This window comes from Sceloporus undulatus, chromosome 6 (assembly GCF_019175285.1).
Source record: "Sceloporus undulatus isolate JIND9_A2432 ecotype Alabama chromosome 6, SceUnd_v1.1, whole genome shotgun sequence".
NCBI lineage: Eukaryota > Metazoa > Chordata > Lepidosauria > Squamata > Phrynosomatidae > Sceloporus > Sceloporus undulatus.
In genome coordinates this window covers 112,634,799-112,650,193 of record NC_056527.1, presented here as the reverse complement: position 1 = coordinate 112,650,193, position 15,395 = coordinate 112,634,799, and the positions used below count along the sequence as shown (strand labels likewise).

The following is a 15,395-nucleotide window of genomic DNA, read 5'->3' as shown; positions in this document are numbered from 1 at the left end:
AATTGTCTCTTTTGGATCAGGCAGTTGGCTTTGGGAGTGCCATAAAAACAAAGAATTCTCTTGGGTTCTACTTGTTGAAAAGACTTCTTTAGCTAACTCTGTGTGTCCAAGGTATCTCTGAGCATATCCAGATTTCATTAAAATGCTGATTCTACCAGTTGAACTCATTGAGCCAGCCACCGTCTATGGCAAACTATAGTTCCTGAGATGCTGCTCCACTATAACTCAAAGCATTTTTCACCATTGCCTGTGCTGGCTAAAGCTAGTGGGAGTTGCAGTCCAAACAACATTTGGAAGACTGTGCTTTGCCCATCCCTACACTGGCTCTGACAAAAACAGCAGCTAGAACAAACCCTCCCAATTGTATTCTCTCTCTCTCTCTCTTTTTCTCTCCAATTGGATCAGTGAAAAAAGTCCCCCCTTTTTTGCAATTCTCTCTTCTTTTCCCCAGTTGAGTCTCTCTTTTTCTCTGCCCCCTGCCCCCCCTCCCTGAAAGATCTGGAGTGTCAGCTGCTGAGTAGGCTGATTTGCAACCTGTCAAATGGAGGGAACTATAAGTAGGAGGAGGTGGTTGTTTTAATCCTCCTAGGACAAATGGTTGGCGATGGGTGGGTGTTCTCCCTCAACGGGTTTTGCACGCTCTGCTGTCTCTGTTATTGATATAAAGAATGATATGATGAGTGCAAGGAACCATGCAGAGAGGGAAAAGCCTGGACAGTTGTGATGGGGGTCTTCTAGAGGATTTTCTGGTCAAGTGGGAGACGGTGGAGGGAAGGGGGAAGGAGACCATGCGGCAGCACAGCTTCAGTGAAAAGACTGTGGCCAAAGCAGAGCTTGGAAAGTTACTTTTTTAAAAAAAGTAATTAAATTGCAGCCTTCCAAAAATTTTGCAAAGGGATCTTGTAGCACCTTTGAGACTAACTGCAAAAGAAGTTGTAGCAGAGGCTTTTGTAGACTTGGGTCCAAAACACACTGCAGAAATAATCCCGTTTGAGACTGCTTTAACTGCCCTCACTCAATGCTGAGGAATTCTGGGAATTGTAGTTTTGTGAGACATATAGCCTCCTCTGGATTCTCTAGCACTGAGCCAGGGCAGCTAAAGTGGTCTCGAACTGGATTATTCTGCAGTGTGTTTGGACCTTTGCCTCCTTCCTTGGATGCTACAATATCTTTTGCATAGTTCGTTTCAAAGGTGCTACAAGATCCCTTTGCGTATTGATATTTCAGACTAACATGGTTGTGTTTCTGAATTGTTCCCCCAAATAGGTACTTCTTGTGTGGCTTCAAGTCGTTTCCAATTTATGGTAAGCCTAAGATGTACCTATTGCAGGGTTTTCTTGGCACGATTTGTGGGGGAGGGAGAGTGCCTTTGTCTTCTTCTGAGGCTGAGAGTGTGTGACGCACTCAAGGTCACCCAGTGAGTTTCCATGACTAAGTGGGCATTCAGACCTTGGTCACCAGAGTCATAGTCCAACATTCAAACCACTACACCATGCTGGCTTTTAATGATTTAACTCGCCTCTTCCCCTATTTCTCAAAATTAACTGAAATAGTTAAATTACTTTTTAAAATCTGACTGCTATGAATCAGTCTGCTATAACATAACTCTTTTCCAGTCTGCCCTATTATGGCCTCAGCACCCACAAGTGAGCACAGACTTATTCCTCCTCCATCATTTAGTGTGGCTACAGCCCTGCAACTAAAAATAAATTAAAATGTGGCCTTTGTTATTGAAAAAAGGAATGAATCCCAAATCACTTTTCTCAGTTTGCAACAAATTGTTCTGATTTTCTGAACAAAGCAAGTAGCTACTAATTTCCTTCAGCTGTTAATAGCCACAGAGACAATGAGAAGAAATTCAACAGGCCTTTTCGTGGTGTAGTGCTTTGAATATTAGACTAGGGCTGCTGCCACATTGCACAATTAATGTAGCTTTTGCCACATTGCACAATTAATGTAGCTTTATACCTCCATCTTGTGGAATCCTGGGCTTTGTAGTTTATTGTGGCACTAGAGCTCTCAAAAAGAAAAGGTGAAATATCTCACAAAAGTACAAAATCCTACAGTTCCATTGCATTGAGCCATGGCAGATAAAGCAATGTTAAACTGCATTAATTCTGCAGTGTAGATGCAGCCTGGGACAGTGGGAGACTAGGGTCTGAATCCCTGCTTGGCCATGGAAACCCAATGGCACACTCTCTCAGCTTCAGAGGAAGACATGGGCAAACCTCCTCTGAACAAATCTTGCCAATAAAACACTGATAGTTTCACCTTAGGGTTGCCATGTGACCAAAATGACTTTAAGATGCATAACAATGAAGGCCTTTTCATGTTGCACCACCTTCATGCTCTCTGGTAAGAAGATGGGTCTGTTTAAATGTCTGCTTTTCATGAAGCCAGTGGTAACTGATAAATCCATTTTTAAAGGAATTTTCATTCAAGGAGCCATCTAAGTTACTGAACCTATTCTGGGCATAGCATTTAGCACTTTGATAGTTCTTTTAATGTCTGTACTAAAAAATTGGAGTGGATTCAACACTTCAGTGACATTGGGTGCATCATTCGCCTCTGCATGAAGCCTCAGTTTGGGAACTAAGGTACCAACACTGTGATGTCACCATAGCAACCATCACAGTTTATCATTTTTTATGCTACTAAAAGAAGAGGCCTGCTCCATCCATGATGCTCTTGTAAGGTGATAATGAGATAAATCAAAGAGACGACCTCTCAGTGGAATCAGTAAAAATATAGACTTCTCCTTCCTTATGACACTGATACACAAATTCGACCCTAGACGCAAGCCAGATTTTAAAGGCCTCTTGAAAAACGACACAGATAGGTGGGGAAAGATGGTTTTGGGAAGGGGATCCTAAGCGAGTCACAGTTTTCGCCTTCCTGTCCACACTTTGAAGACTATCTGCACTAGACAGTTACAGCTGTTTGATGCCACTTTAACTGTCGTGACTCCATCATGTGGAATTTGAAGTTTGGTGAGGTGCACTTTGGAGAGCCAGCATGGCGTAGTGCTTTGTGTGTTGGACTACGACTTTGAAGATCAAGGGTCAATTCCCCACTTGGCCATAAAACCCACTGGGTGATCTTGGGCAAGCCACACTCTCTCAGCCTCAGGGGAAGGCAGTGACAAATCTTCTGTGAACAAACCTTGAAGATACACAATAAGGACTTGAAGGCACACAACAACAATGAATCAGTGATGTACAATTGACATCCAGTGTGGATCATTTTTTAACACACACCCCTTCTGCCATCATTTCTAAATGTATTGCTGCACAACGGGTTGTGGCATGCAAGACTTCTGTTAATCACCTGCAGATGTTAATGGTCTGCTGAGTAAGGATTGTACATACACCAGGTTTGGTTCAAGTATTTGTCAGTTGCTGATCACTTTGGGGGACACCTCTTGCTTTCCCCCCTTCCTTGCCTCAGTCTGTTCCCTGACCCTCTCTCTGGGCACAAAGCCTGACTTTCTCCACCCACTTGGTGGGCCCAAAATATCTAGCCAGCAGCTGACCTCCTCCAACTGTCTCCTGCAAGGCAGCTGTCAATGACTTCATTCACTCACTCTTCCTCCCAGTCCCCCTTGCCTTCATGTATGCGAGCGCATGTTTGCATGTTTTCAGCACCCCTGTTTCTTTCTGGCAGTGGTTTAGGAAGAGCTAGGTGCCTCTGGAGGAACAGGTAAGGGAAAGAAAGCAAGATGAAAATCTAGACTTTAGAAATGTTCCAAGGACCATACACACTCAGAAAACTGTTCCAAGAAATGTTCCAAGGAAGACTGGTGCATGTGTGTGTGTGTTTTCAAGGGTGTGTTGGTATGGCAGGATTTGGAACATGTGTTTTCTGGAGCTGAAATGTAGCCCGTATTTTTTAAAAGGATGGTCAGTGCTGGGAATTAATCTTCTAGGGTGGAGGAGAAGGAAGGTTGGGATATAGTTAGGGGAGAGGGAAGGCTGATATGTTTTTTACAGCCCTGCCCAGTTGTAGATCCAGGAGACTTTATATGGAGCTGATAAAAGTCAGTTTCCCTGTCTCATGACTAATAGGAAATGGAGCCGTTGGATTTGAGAGGAAAGGCAGCTAAACAGGTTTGTGCATACTGGAAAATGAATCCTATCTCCCCCCCCCCTCAATAGTCTTCATTGAGAAATGGTGGCATCCTTAGCTGCAAAACCAACTGTGCAAATTTAGTTAATTTCACAAAGAGTTGCTTGTTTCTTTGACAGAGTGATGTTGCTCCTTCCAAACTATGGGGTGGAGGGAATTCTTTATGGCAATTACTGCCTCCAGTTTAATGTAAAAATCTGGTACTTTGGGACCCGATCTGGAAATCAGAACAACATAGCAACAATTGTAATATTTCTTACTGCTTGATCATTGAGCACACTTTTGATTTATTATTCCTGCAGAGGCTCAGCTTCATAGAAGTCTTGGAGGTCCAATTTTGATGAATTTTGACAAGGAGCTCAGCCACCCCAGCTGAGTCTTGTAGGGCTAGCCCCCCCTGACCCCCATCTTGGGTCCATGCTTAAAGGGCAAACAGCATTTTAATGGAAGTTTTCAAGGAAAGAATGGTTTTGGTAGGAGAAGGATGCAGAAGAGAAATTAAATTCCTCCAAAATCCTTATCTAGATCAGTGCCCACAGGGGGCTGCTGAGAGACATTGATGGCTGATCCTAAACATGTTGTTAACCTAAGGTGGTGGTGGTGGGGAAATACCATTGTGGACCACAATTCTCAGAATTGCTCAGCCAGAGTGACCACTGGTCAAGGAACTTCCCCAAGTGTTGCTATTAATGCATTGCTGAGCTGCACCCTTGGCTGCAACATGGTGGTCATAATGTTAACTCTGCCCATGCTCTTGTTATGTGCAAAGTAGTTGGAGCCAGCATTTACCTGTACTGGGGTAAGGCTAGCCCTTCTCTTCAATTTTCTACAACCCATTTATTTCATTTCCAAGTTTCCAAGTGACTGGGCAAAGCAATCATGCTGTGGTATTTTGCCCAACTGGCAATCAGGAGAACCGCACCCTGGCAAATGTTGTCAAGCCGGAGAGCTTCTCTCTGGCAGCTGGCCCAGGGTGCCATTAGGAGCCGGCTGGGTTGCCGCGTGTGCAAATTCCCTAGAGGGCAGGATGTGCCGTCTTGCGTGCAGGGCCTGCAATGAATGAAGTTGTAGAGCCATAGCCCCGGAGGATGGATGACGCCAGAGCCAGAGGGAATGCTGTGCCAAAGCTGTGTGCATGACTTTGGAATCCTTCCGGAAGGAAGGCTGAGTCAACTGGCCAGGGAGAGTTTTTTGCCTTACTGGAGGTGGGGGAAAAGAAAAGAGATGCACACAGTCCCTTCTATTAAGTGCTGTTCTGATTATAGACGAGGGTTCCCCAATTTGGCCTGTACTGAGCATAGTTCAGCGGTTCAACCACTAACTCCTGAAACGATTGGGAAAAAGAGGTCCTGATCTGAAATGCTAGAGATGTTTCCAGACAGTGTAGATCAGAGGCCCTTTCCCACCATAGAATTATAGTTGGCCCAACTATAATAAATGTACTTTTATTTATGTTACAATAGCCCCTGAAGAAGGCCAATTTGTGACAAGGCCAAAATGTGTTGGGCTTTTTAAGATAATAAAATTTGTCGACCATCAACAGCATGTGGGACTTTGTTTCCTTTATCTCTTCCACTGTGAATACGTGTTTTCCAGTTTTGTTTTGTTTTGTTCTGTTCCTCCTCATTTGCAGTTTTGACTTTTGCAAATCTGATTATTTGTGGTTTTGATTAATATGTTTTCTCTAGGAATCTCTAGGTACTCCACGCAACTCTGCCAGAAGTTGACCATAGAGTTGATCTGGAGAACCTAGAAGTTCCTAGAGAAAACACTTCTCTAGGCATTTTGTAGGTTCTCCAGCATGATTCTATGATTGGTTTCTGACAGATGTTGACCATAGGGTTGCACTGGAGGACCTGGAGATTCCCAGAGAGGTGTTCTTTTGGGTTAAAAGAATAGTGTTGTTGTTGTTGTTTTTGTGTCCTTCACCCCTAACTCAAGTGAATGTGGAGGGACCACTGTATAGCACTGTGATTCCCCTGACACGGCTTCATCCTGTGGAATCCTGGGCGTTCCAGTTTGGGAAGCAATAGAGTTCTGGATGAGAATCTTGTGTATCTGTCCCTAAACTGCAAATCTCAGGATCCCACAGGATGGATCTATGGCCGTTAAAGTGGAATTACAATGCTGTCTTTGTGTGGTGTGAAAAGACTCTAGGAATGGGAGGCTGCATGCAACACACCTGCTATGCACAACTTTTGTGACACTGAGACCCACTATCACTATCATCATCCCCTGCCACACCTTCTCAGTATTTTTAAAAAGAAAACCATGCTCTTGGAAGCTTCCACAAGGTGCAGTTCTCCTTAAAAAGAAAGTGGATGCAAAGCAGAGTGGTGGGTGAGCACAGGAGTGAAAACAACTAGGAGGAAAGGAATCCCTCTCCCCAACTCCTTGCAAATTTTATTAAGAACTGGATTAATCCTTGCAAATTCCAGCAATCTGCTACTCTGTTAGCTAAACTGGAGGTTTGGGTAGAGGCCTTTCCTATTGCCTGGAACCGATCCTGCCAGAACTGGAAAGTTTGCAGGTTCATCTGCTCAGAGATGACCCATGAAAACCCGATGACTCAGGGCTAAGCCCTGAAATCTGGCAACCCTGTTTGAAAGAAAGGCGGGATATAAATAAAATAGTTTTCCTCTCCCTACCGTGACGTGAGCGTGTGTATACTGTATATGTTTAATATGGGGAAGCATGTAAAAATGTGCATACATACTTCCACACACACACACCCTCTCCACAATTTAAAGTTTACAGTCTGAGCCACCCGACCAATTCCTTCACCCGTGTGGACAGGCCACATTGTATAGCATATATAGCAAGGGTGGAGAAACTCAGGCCCTGGGGCCAAATCCATTCCTTCCAGGATTCCAATACAGCTGTGCGAAGTACTCCATATGTTCATATTCCCTTTTCCACAACATGTGGCAATTTCCCAACTTTCCTCTGTATTTTTCTCCCCTCTAAAAGGTCAAAATGCTCCCTTTAAGCCTAAATTACTGGCAGGGAGAGCTTTAAGCTAAAATATGCTGATATTTTTGGTTCTGCTCTTTTGCCTTTGGCTCTGCTCACTATAGGAATGTGCCTCCCCTGGAAAAAAAAACTTTTCTAAAACTGAATGTTCCCCGTCCTTGACTGATAGCAGAGGTGGGCAACTGTGGCATGTTGGGGGGCAGGGAGTGGGGAGGATGCCCCCCCCCCCATACCTTCCATGGGCTGCCCAGAATGGCAAAATAGAACAAATACGAAAATCAGAACTGGCCTTTGAAAAAGCTGTGCATTTTTAAAAATATGAACCAGTACTGGAAGAGGACATAACACAAGAGTCTGAGCTCTTAAGTTAAGAGCCCCTGGGAAAAAAAGGTCAACAAAGGGATTGTCCAGGGGCCACAAAAAGAGCTTTGGGGGGGCACTTGTAACCACAGTTTGCCCACCCTAGACCTACAGCAAGAGTGGGCAAAGTCCAGTCCAGAGCCTGGGGGATGTTTCTGTTAGCCGGAGTGCCCTGAATTTTATTTCAGAGTTGGCTTGTTTGGTTTTTGCCCCCACATGTTCTCTGGGTTGTGTAGGGGACATTTTGCCATATCCTTTGCCTCCTTGCAGGTCAATTTAAGCCAAAGAGAGGCTCAATTTTTAAAAGTGATGTCCGCTCACTTCTTTATTGTTAAAAAAGGACTTTCCTGGGCCTCAAATGGCCCATAGGGCCCCCCAAATCATAGTGGAAATGCTTTCACCCCTCCTAAATGGTGTTTAAGGGGCAACACTGTTTTTGGTTACAGCTTGCCTTCATAGCCACGGATTCTTTATCCACCAATCTAACCAACCACGGCTTGTAATTATTCAAACAAAATATAAATTAGCAAAAAGCAAACCTTGATTTTGCCATTCTGTATAAGGTACACTATTTTATGACACCATTATATTTAATGAGACTTCAGCATTCACAGATTTTGGTCTCCAAAGGGCATCCTGGAATCAAACCCCTGCAGATACCAAGGACCCACTGTTTTATTGTGAATTTGTTTGTTTGTTTGTTTTTGCAGTGGGGGGCATTTGTAGCCCTCCAAGCTCTCTTGTGGGGCTAAAGCAGACCCCCTAGCTTTCTAAAGTTGCCCACTCCTGGTTTCACCAGTCCCTCATGCTAACTATGTCTTGCTCTTTTGCCCCACAGGAAATGAAGTCACATTGGTGGTGGTGGTGGTGCAGCTACTGCCAATGACCCACTCTCCATGAAGATGTCCTCCATGGACCCCCTGCCTCCGGCCACCCCTCCCGCCCAGAAGCCCACCCGAATCATCAAGCCTCGCCCGCCCACTCGGCCACGACCCTATCTTCCCCCCCGGCCGGACTCTGCCAGGCTGAGCCGGGGTCCCACCCCAACTTTGCCCCCGGAGATCTCCACAGCTGAGACGTCAAGTGAGGGATGCTCTAGGGTTGCTGAGCCCCCATATAATCAAGAGCGGCACCTCCACAAGCTGCAGAATTCGGGTGCCGTGCGGAAGATTGTGGTGCGTTTTGACCAAGCTGCTCCAGAGAAAGGGGAGCCTGGCAAGCTAAACCAAAGCACTCCGAACTGCAGCGAAGCACCCATCTCTGTCAACGAAAATGGAGCAGAGACGACCACGGAGGAAAAGGAGGGGCAGGGGCAATCCAGTAAGTGATCAGGATTTTTAGATTTAGTGGCTGTTTGGTCTTTATCTCCTCTCTGTCCATGTGTTTGGTGAGAAAATGATTTATTGGCTATGTATTGGAACTGCTTGCAATGACAGTTATAACCTGGACTACAGGGGTGATGCATGGTTTTGGAGGATGCTGGATGAATCCCATCTAACCTCAAACAGGAGATGTGGCTGCTTCCATACCCATGATATTTATCTGCAGAGAGCTGGCTTTGCCCACTCCATATCTTCATGCAAAGGAGAAGGTATGGGATGAGTCCAGCCATGTGGCCCAAATGCTAACTTCAAGATAGCTTCATTCTTTCAGGGAGATTGTGAGACAGATGAATCCCATCTCCTTGTTCCCGTCAGTGTGCAGGGAAATGCAGCTCAGCTATATTAACCCACTAGGTGACCTTGGGCAAGTCATGCTCTCTTAGCCTCAGAAGAAGGCCATGGCAAACTGTCAGAACAAATCTTGCCAAGAAAACCCCACGATAGGGTTGCCTTAGGATCACCATAAGTCAGAAATGGCTTGAAGGCACATAACAACAACAACAACCATTTTTTGCCATTCTTCTTGTTACAAGAAACAGTTATGAGCCTTCAAGTCATTTGTGTGCCTTCAAGGGAAATCTCTATGCATCAGTTATGTATGCAGTTTGGGGAAGGAGCTTGAGTCTGAGGGGATTCCCCAGTACCCACAGTCCGCCATATGGGGACTCTTGGTTGAAGGGGAGGAGAAAATGTGTCCCATGGGTTGCATGTGGCCTTCAATGAAGTGTCCAACAGCTCCTAAATGTCCACCCCTGCTTTATATGGATTTGGCCTGAGAGGCTGAGGTTCTTCTTCCCAGTTGTTCTGGTACTTCTGTGCCAAAGGAACTTGGATTGTTTATGTTGCTTACATAAATGAAGCAAACTCCCAGTAGATGTGAGTTCATAAGTGTGTCTATTTTAATATCTAGTAAGTGTGGTGTAGTGGTTTGAGCATTGGAGTATGACTCTGGAGGCCAGGGTTTCAGTCCTGACTCAGCTATGAAACCCACTGAGTGATCTTGGGCACATTAGACTCTCTCAGCCCCAGATGATGACAATGGCAAATCCTCTATGAAGAAACTTCCCAAGAAAAATGACTTAAAGGTACACAACAACAACTCATTGCCAGGCAAAATATGGACAGGACCCCTGTCCCTTTAATGGTTGTGCAGAAGAGGGAATTTCAGCAGGTGTTGAAATTTCCCCTTCTGTGTGCCTTCACATGCCTTTTGGCTATGGTAACCCCACAAATTTCATAGGGTTTTCTTAGGCAAGGAATACTCCTAGGTGGTTTTGTCAGTTCCTTCCTCTGAAACATAGTGTACACACTCATTAAGGGGACAAAAGGCCTGTCATGTATGTCACCTGGCAAACCTATGCATAACATTGCATATTGTGCAGCATATTGACTTTCACTTCTCTTGTCCACCCCACACTCTCACTTCTTGCTTCCATCATTCTGCTAGAAACTTTGGACATGTATTCTTGGATCTTGTCATTGCAGCATGAGGGTTAGAAGTGTGCCTCTTTCTGGCTGGTGATCCAAAAGCTACAGTTCCTAGGGATGCTGACTCCTTGACTGAGTACCTAGGTATCTGGTTATGAAGTTAACTTAATCACTGACTATGTCTGTTTGAAGTTTGATATCATGCTAAAGCAGGAGTGGGCAAAACCCAGTGGCTGGAGAGAATTTCTAGAACTCACCAGGGTTCCTCCACCACTGACACACTACTGTAGCAGTAGCAGCCCACCACTCATTTTCCTGTAAACCAAGAGTTCTGGGAACACTCACATTGCTGTTGGAATAGAACTACGCTTCTGAGAGTTGTGATTTTTACATACTGTACTTAAAGACAAGGTGTCTGCCCTGCGCATGCATCTTGTTTACAGGCCACAAAAGTGCTGATTTTAGTGCCACCTGCAGGGCGAGCTTGGTAGAATGGGTGGTGAGAATGCTGAAGTTAGCTGCTGGGCATGAGGTTGCAAAAAGTGTCCATCCTTGTCTTAAAATCAGAGCTTGGAAAGGTAAACCCTTTTCTTTTCTACCTCTGTTCTCAAAACCGCCCCCATTCACCCTGAACACAGTCTTAAGTCTGATTTCAGAAGCTAAGCATATCAGATCTAAGGGTTCTTGTGGCACCTTTGAGACTGTGTGGAACAGGTTGTAGCATAAACTTTCATACACTAGGTCTACTTCCTCATGCTAACACAGCTATGTGTCTGCACAATGTCAGATGTAATCAGATCAAAAACCACCAGGAAGCACCAGAAATCTCCAGGCTAGTCTAGGAAAGAATCCTGCATGAACAAAAAGATGTTGACAAGCTGGAGCATGTCCAGATGAGGGCAATTAAAATGGTGAATGGTCTGGAAACCATGCCTTATGAGGAGAGACAGGGAGCTGGGGATGTTTAGCTTGGAGAAAAGAAGGTTAAGAGGTGATATGATAGCCCTGTTTAAATATTTGAAGGGGCATCACATTGAGGATGGAGCAAGCTTGTTTTCTGCTGCTCCAGAGATCAGGACCCAGAGCAATGGATTCAAGCTACAGGAAAAGAGAATCCACCTCAACATTTGGAAGAACTTCCTGTTAGTATGAGCTGTTTGATAGTGGAACACACTCCCTAAAAGCAGGTAACAACTGTATCTAAAATGTCCACTCCACCTACTCACTCCTAACATAAAGACACCTCCATCTGTCTTCTACATGTCCCACAGTGTTCACAGCTTTCTGTCTCTGTTTGTCTCCTTAGATCCTTCCGAGGATGTCCAGCCTCCTGTTTCTTGCGCAGTGGAGCAGAACGGCATAGAATTACCTTCTTCCTGCCCCTTGGGCTGCCCCTGCATTTGCCACCAACAGCGGCCAGGCATGGTTTTGGCCTGGGTTCCAGCACATTCTCAGAAGACAGAGCAGGAAGACGGCGAGGATGGACCAGCCTCAGATCTCTCCTCTTCTGCTGATGAGGGAGGCTCCTTCTTCCAACATATATTGGTGCTCAACACCCCACCTGCCAACTCTTCCTCTTCTTCCTCCTCATCTATGGGGGGCAGGCCCCCCAAAACACGTCGTTCTCCCCGGAGCAAGAAACCCCTTGATCCACCCCCTTCCACCAATGGACATACTGAAGGGGGAGTCATATTGACGGGGTACCGTTCGACTGCCGAGCCTCTTCCACCCCGGTGCCCCCCTCTGATGCCCAAACCGCCCCGGCGCAGCAAAGGAGGTTCCCCTGCCTCATTGGATGGGGAGGCCTTGCCCCCTGCCATCCCCCCGAAAGCCCCCGTGAAGCCGCCTCGCAATGCCTTGGGCCTTTCTTCCTTCTCCCGCAGGAGTTCCCTCCAGTACCCACTTGAGGCAAACCATGTTCCAGGCGATGTCTCCCCTATTAATGTGCGGGAAGGGCTCCCATTACCACCTCCTTCCCAGCCTCCACCACCCCCACCCACTTCACAAACACCTCCACCTTTCCTCATTTCTCAGCACCCCACACTGAATTCCTTCCAGTTGCCTGTAGCCCCAACTCCCCCTCCTCCTTCCCAGCCTCCTCCACCGCTTCCTCAGGGCCTGCCTCCTCCACCGACTCAGCCACCACCTCCCTTGGAGAGCTCACCCATAGCCAAAGACCCTTGCCAAGGTATTGTCTGTACTCTATATGGGAAAGAACTTTTAGGGTGGATATACACAGGTGGGAAGCACTGGAATTAATGCATTTTGACACCACTTTAGCTGCCATGGCTCAGTGCTATGCAGTTCTGGGATTTGTACTTTTGTGAGATACAGTGGGCCCTTGTTATCCACTGGGGTTTGCTTCCAGGACCCCCAGTGGATACTGAAATTTGTGGATGCTCAAGTCCCATTAAATACAGTGGCATAGCAAAATAGTGTCCTTTATACAGAATGGCAAAATCAAGGTTTGCTATTTGGAATTTGTATATATTTTTAAAATATTTTCAAGGCATGGATTCTTGAATCTGTGGATAAAGACTTTGTGGATATAGAGGGCCAACTGTATTTAGCACTCTGGTGCCGCAACAAGCTACAACTTACAGGATTCCATAGGATGTAGCTGTGAAAGGTAAAGCAGTGTCAAGCTGCATTAATTCTGCAGCCAAAAATGTCATTTGACTTGTTTGTTTTGAATTCTCTAATTCTTTTATGTCATTCCTATGGGAGTTTGGTAAAGCGGGAGACTTGATTGTTGCATGTGGAGTTTCTCACTTTCTTGTGGGTTCATCAAACATACCTTTCTTTTGTACAGATATGGTAGTAACTGGATTAACTTTTCTTCACACTGCATACCATCCCTTCCTCTCTCATTCACCAACTCTGCAAAATCTCTCTTTTTCCAGGTGGATGTGAAAATGAGTCCCCTATTCTGGGTGACTCTGACATGGGGACCTCAAATGACAGGTATGTTTTTATCCCTCTGCGGGGTCATAGAAACTTATAGGATAGGTTTACAGGTATAGGCAAAGAACTTTTAGCTTGGTATACTGGAGACAGAGTTTGGGAAAGTTAATTTTTTTGGACAGCAGGTTCCAGAACCTCCCAGCCTGCATGTCCATTGGGGATTCTGGGAGCTATCATCCCAAAAATTACTTTTCTGGGCTCTGGTTTATTTCATTGTGAGGCTCCAAATGGGAGACTTTGGTCTGACCAGCATCCTTTTCACAATATACACTTATGGCACTATGGTTTGACTTCAGCTGTTGTGCTTGCTGTTTATTCAGTAGCTGTATTCAGAATGCTCAGCTAGAGAGCTCTAGCACCTCCCCAAAGCCACTGCAAAGGGTCCCAGGAGGGTTGTTTTTAGGGTTGCTTACCATATTATATTTTATTTCATTTTGCTTCCCTTTTATTTCAGCTGCTGTTCAGTGTTCTCCTCAAAGGGCCCTGACTGGGGGCTTTACCTCCAGGATGGTAAGTGAGAAATGGCTTGAGATAAATGTATAAGGCAACAGCAGAGGTTGGGAAAGTTGAATAAAGCTTCAGGATGGTTTCTTGAAGAAAAAGTGTCATCAGAACTTGCAACATTCTTTTTTTAAGGACTGACGCTCCAAGAACAGTCATGTTGACTGTGGAATTCTGGGAGCTGTTTGTCTCAAAATGCTCAAGGGTTATGGCTTTGCAAGCTCTTCAGAATTTCTCTCCAATGCATGAGGCATTGATTTGGGTGGGATGGAGAGATATGTGTGATCCTATCCACACACATAAATCCCATTCGAGCTTTTTTGAATACATGGAGCAAATATCCATTTGTCGGGGTGCTTTGATTGTGAGTTTCTGAATGGCAGTGGGTTGGACTGGATGGTCCTTGTGGTCTCTTACAACTCTCTGATTCTGTATCTGAATTGGGCTTCCAAAGAGACCTGTGGTGTTTGATTGGCCCTAGTGTCCATTTGGGTCTGCACACTGACCTTGCATAAAGTAAGCCCTGGTCTCTGGATCTGTCTTTCTATTTGAAACACTTATTGCATTCTCATCTCTCTCCTCTGCAGAACCCCTTTACCAAACATATCGCCAGGCTGTTATCTCTAAGGAGATCAAACGACAAACAGTTCCCCGAAACAGCAGTTTCAGCAGCTCAGATTATGGGGTTCCTTCCCCCGGTGAAGGACCATCTGGACCTCGAGGTCCCATCCCTCATAGCACGCTTTGGCAGGAGTTGCCCGCTGTGCGAGAGAGCGGCCTTCTGGGAAACATAAGCCCCGAGGAGCGGAAGATGCAAGAGGTGACTTAACCAAGTTTTCCTCACCTCACCCTGGACTTTGTTGTTTTTGTTGTTGTTGTTGTTGTTATTGTGTGCCTTCAAGTTGTTTTCAACTTATGGAGATCTGAAGGTAACCCTATCATAGGATTTTTTTGGCAAGATTTGCTCAGAAGAGGGTTGCCATTGCCATCCTTTGAGGCTGAAAGTGTGTGACTTGCCCAAGCTCATTCAGTTAGTTTCCATGGCTGAGTTGGGACTTGAACTCTGGTCTCTCAGTGTCCTGGTCTAGCACTCAAACCATTAAACCATGCTGGCCCCTGGATTACCTGATCATGTTTGAGTCAGAAAGTGACTGTCTCAATACTGTGCAGCTTGAGAGCATTGTGGTATAGAGGTTAGAGCATTAGATTGGGACTTGGGGAGATCCAGGGTTGAGTCCCCACATAGTCGTAAAACTCTCTGGATGATCTCAGACAGTGACACACACCTGTCAGACTGACCTACCTCACTGGGTTGTCATGAGGACAAAGTGAGGAAGAGGAGAATAATTTATGCAGCAATAGTTTAATGGGAGGAAAACAAGTAGGGGTTTTTTTAATAGTTTTTTTTAAAAAAGAATCTTTTAAATTGCATTTTATCTTTTAAAGTGTAGGCTTCAGTTGTTTCAGTTGTGTGAATTCCATTGTAACATTCACTTTTTGTATGTTTTTAGCTGCACTCTTTTAAAAAAAAATTTAAACTGCTTTGAATTCCAGTTTGGGGATAAATAAATAAATAAATAAATAAACAAACAAATATAATAAATATAATAATAAATTTGTCTTGAGTCAGAAACAAGTTGAAGGCACATAATAAAAGGTACT

The 15,395-nt window shown here is 45.1% G+C and overlaps 1 protein-coding gene across 2 annotated transcripts in view; it reads left to right on the top strand.

The window, feature by feature from the left end:
- ARHGEF15 (Rho guanine nucleotide exchange factor 15) overlaps positions 1-15,395 on the top strand; it is a 51,199-nt gene that overhangs the window by 22,509 nt on the left and 13,295 nt on the right. For both annotated transcript variants that reach the window (XM_042473023.1, XM_042473022.1), the window contains 5 exons: positions 8,297-8,778; positions 11,575-12,456; positions 13,172-13,232; positions 13,687-13,742; positions 14,321-14,553. In XM_042473023.1, the coding sequence (XP_042328957.1) occupies positions 8,355-8,778; positions 11,575-12,456; positions 13,172-13,232; positions 13,687-13,742; positions 14,321-14,553 (1,656 nt within the window). In that variant the 5' untranslated portion in view covers positions 8,297-8,354. The remainder of the gene's footprint in view (positions 1-8,296; positions 8,779-11,574; positions 12,457-13,171; positions 13,233-13,686; positions 13,743-14,320; positions 14,554-15,395) is intronic.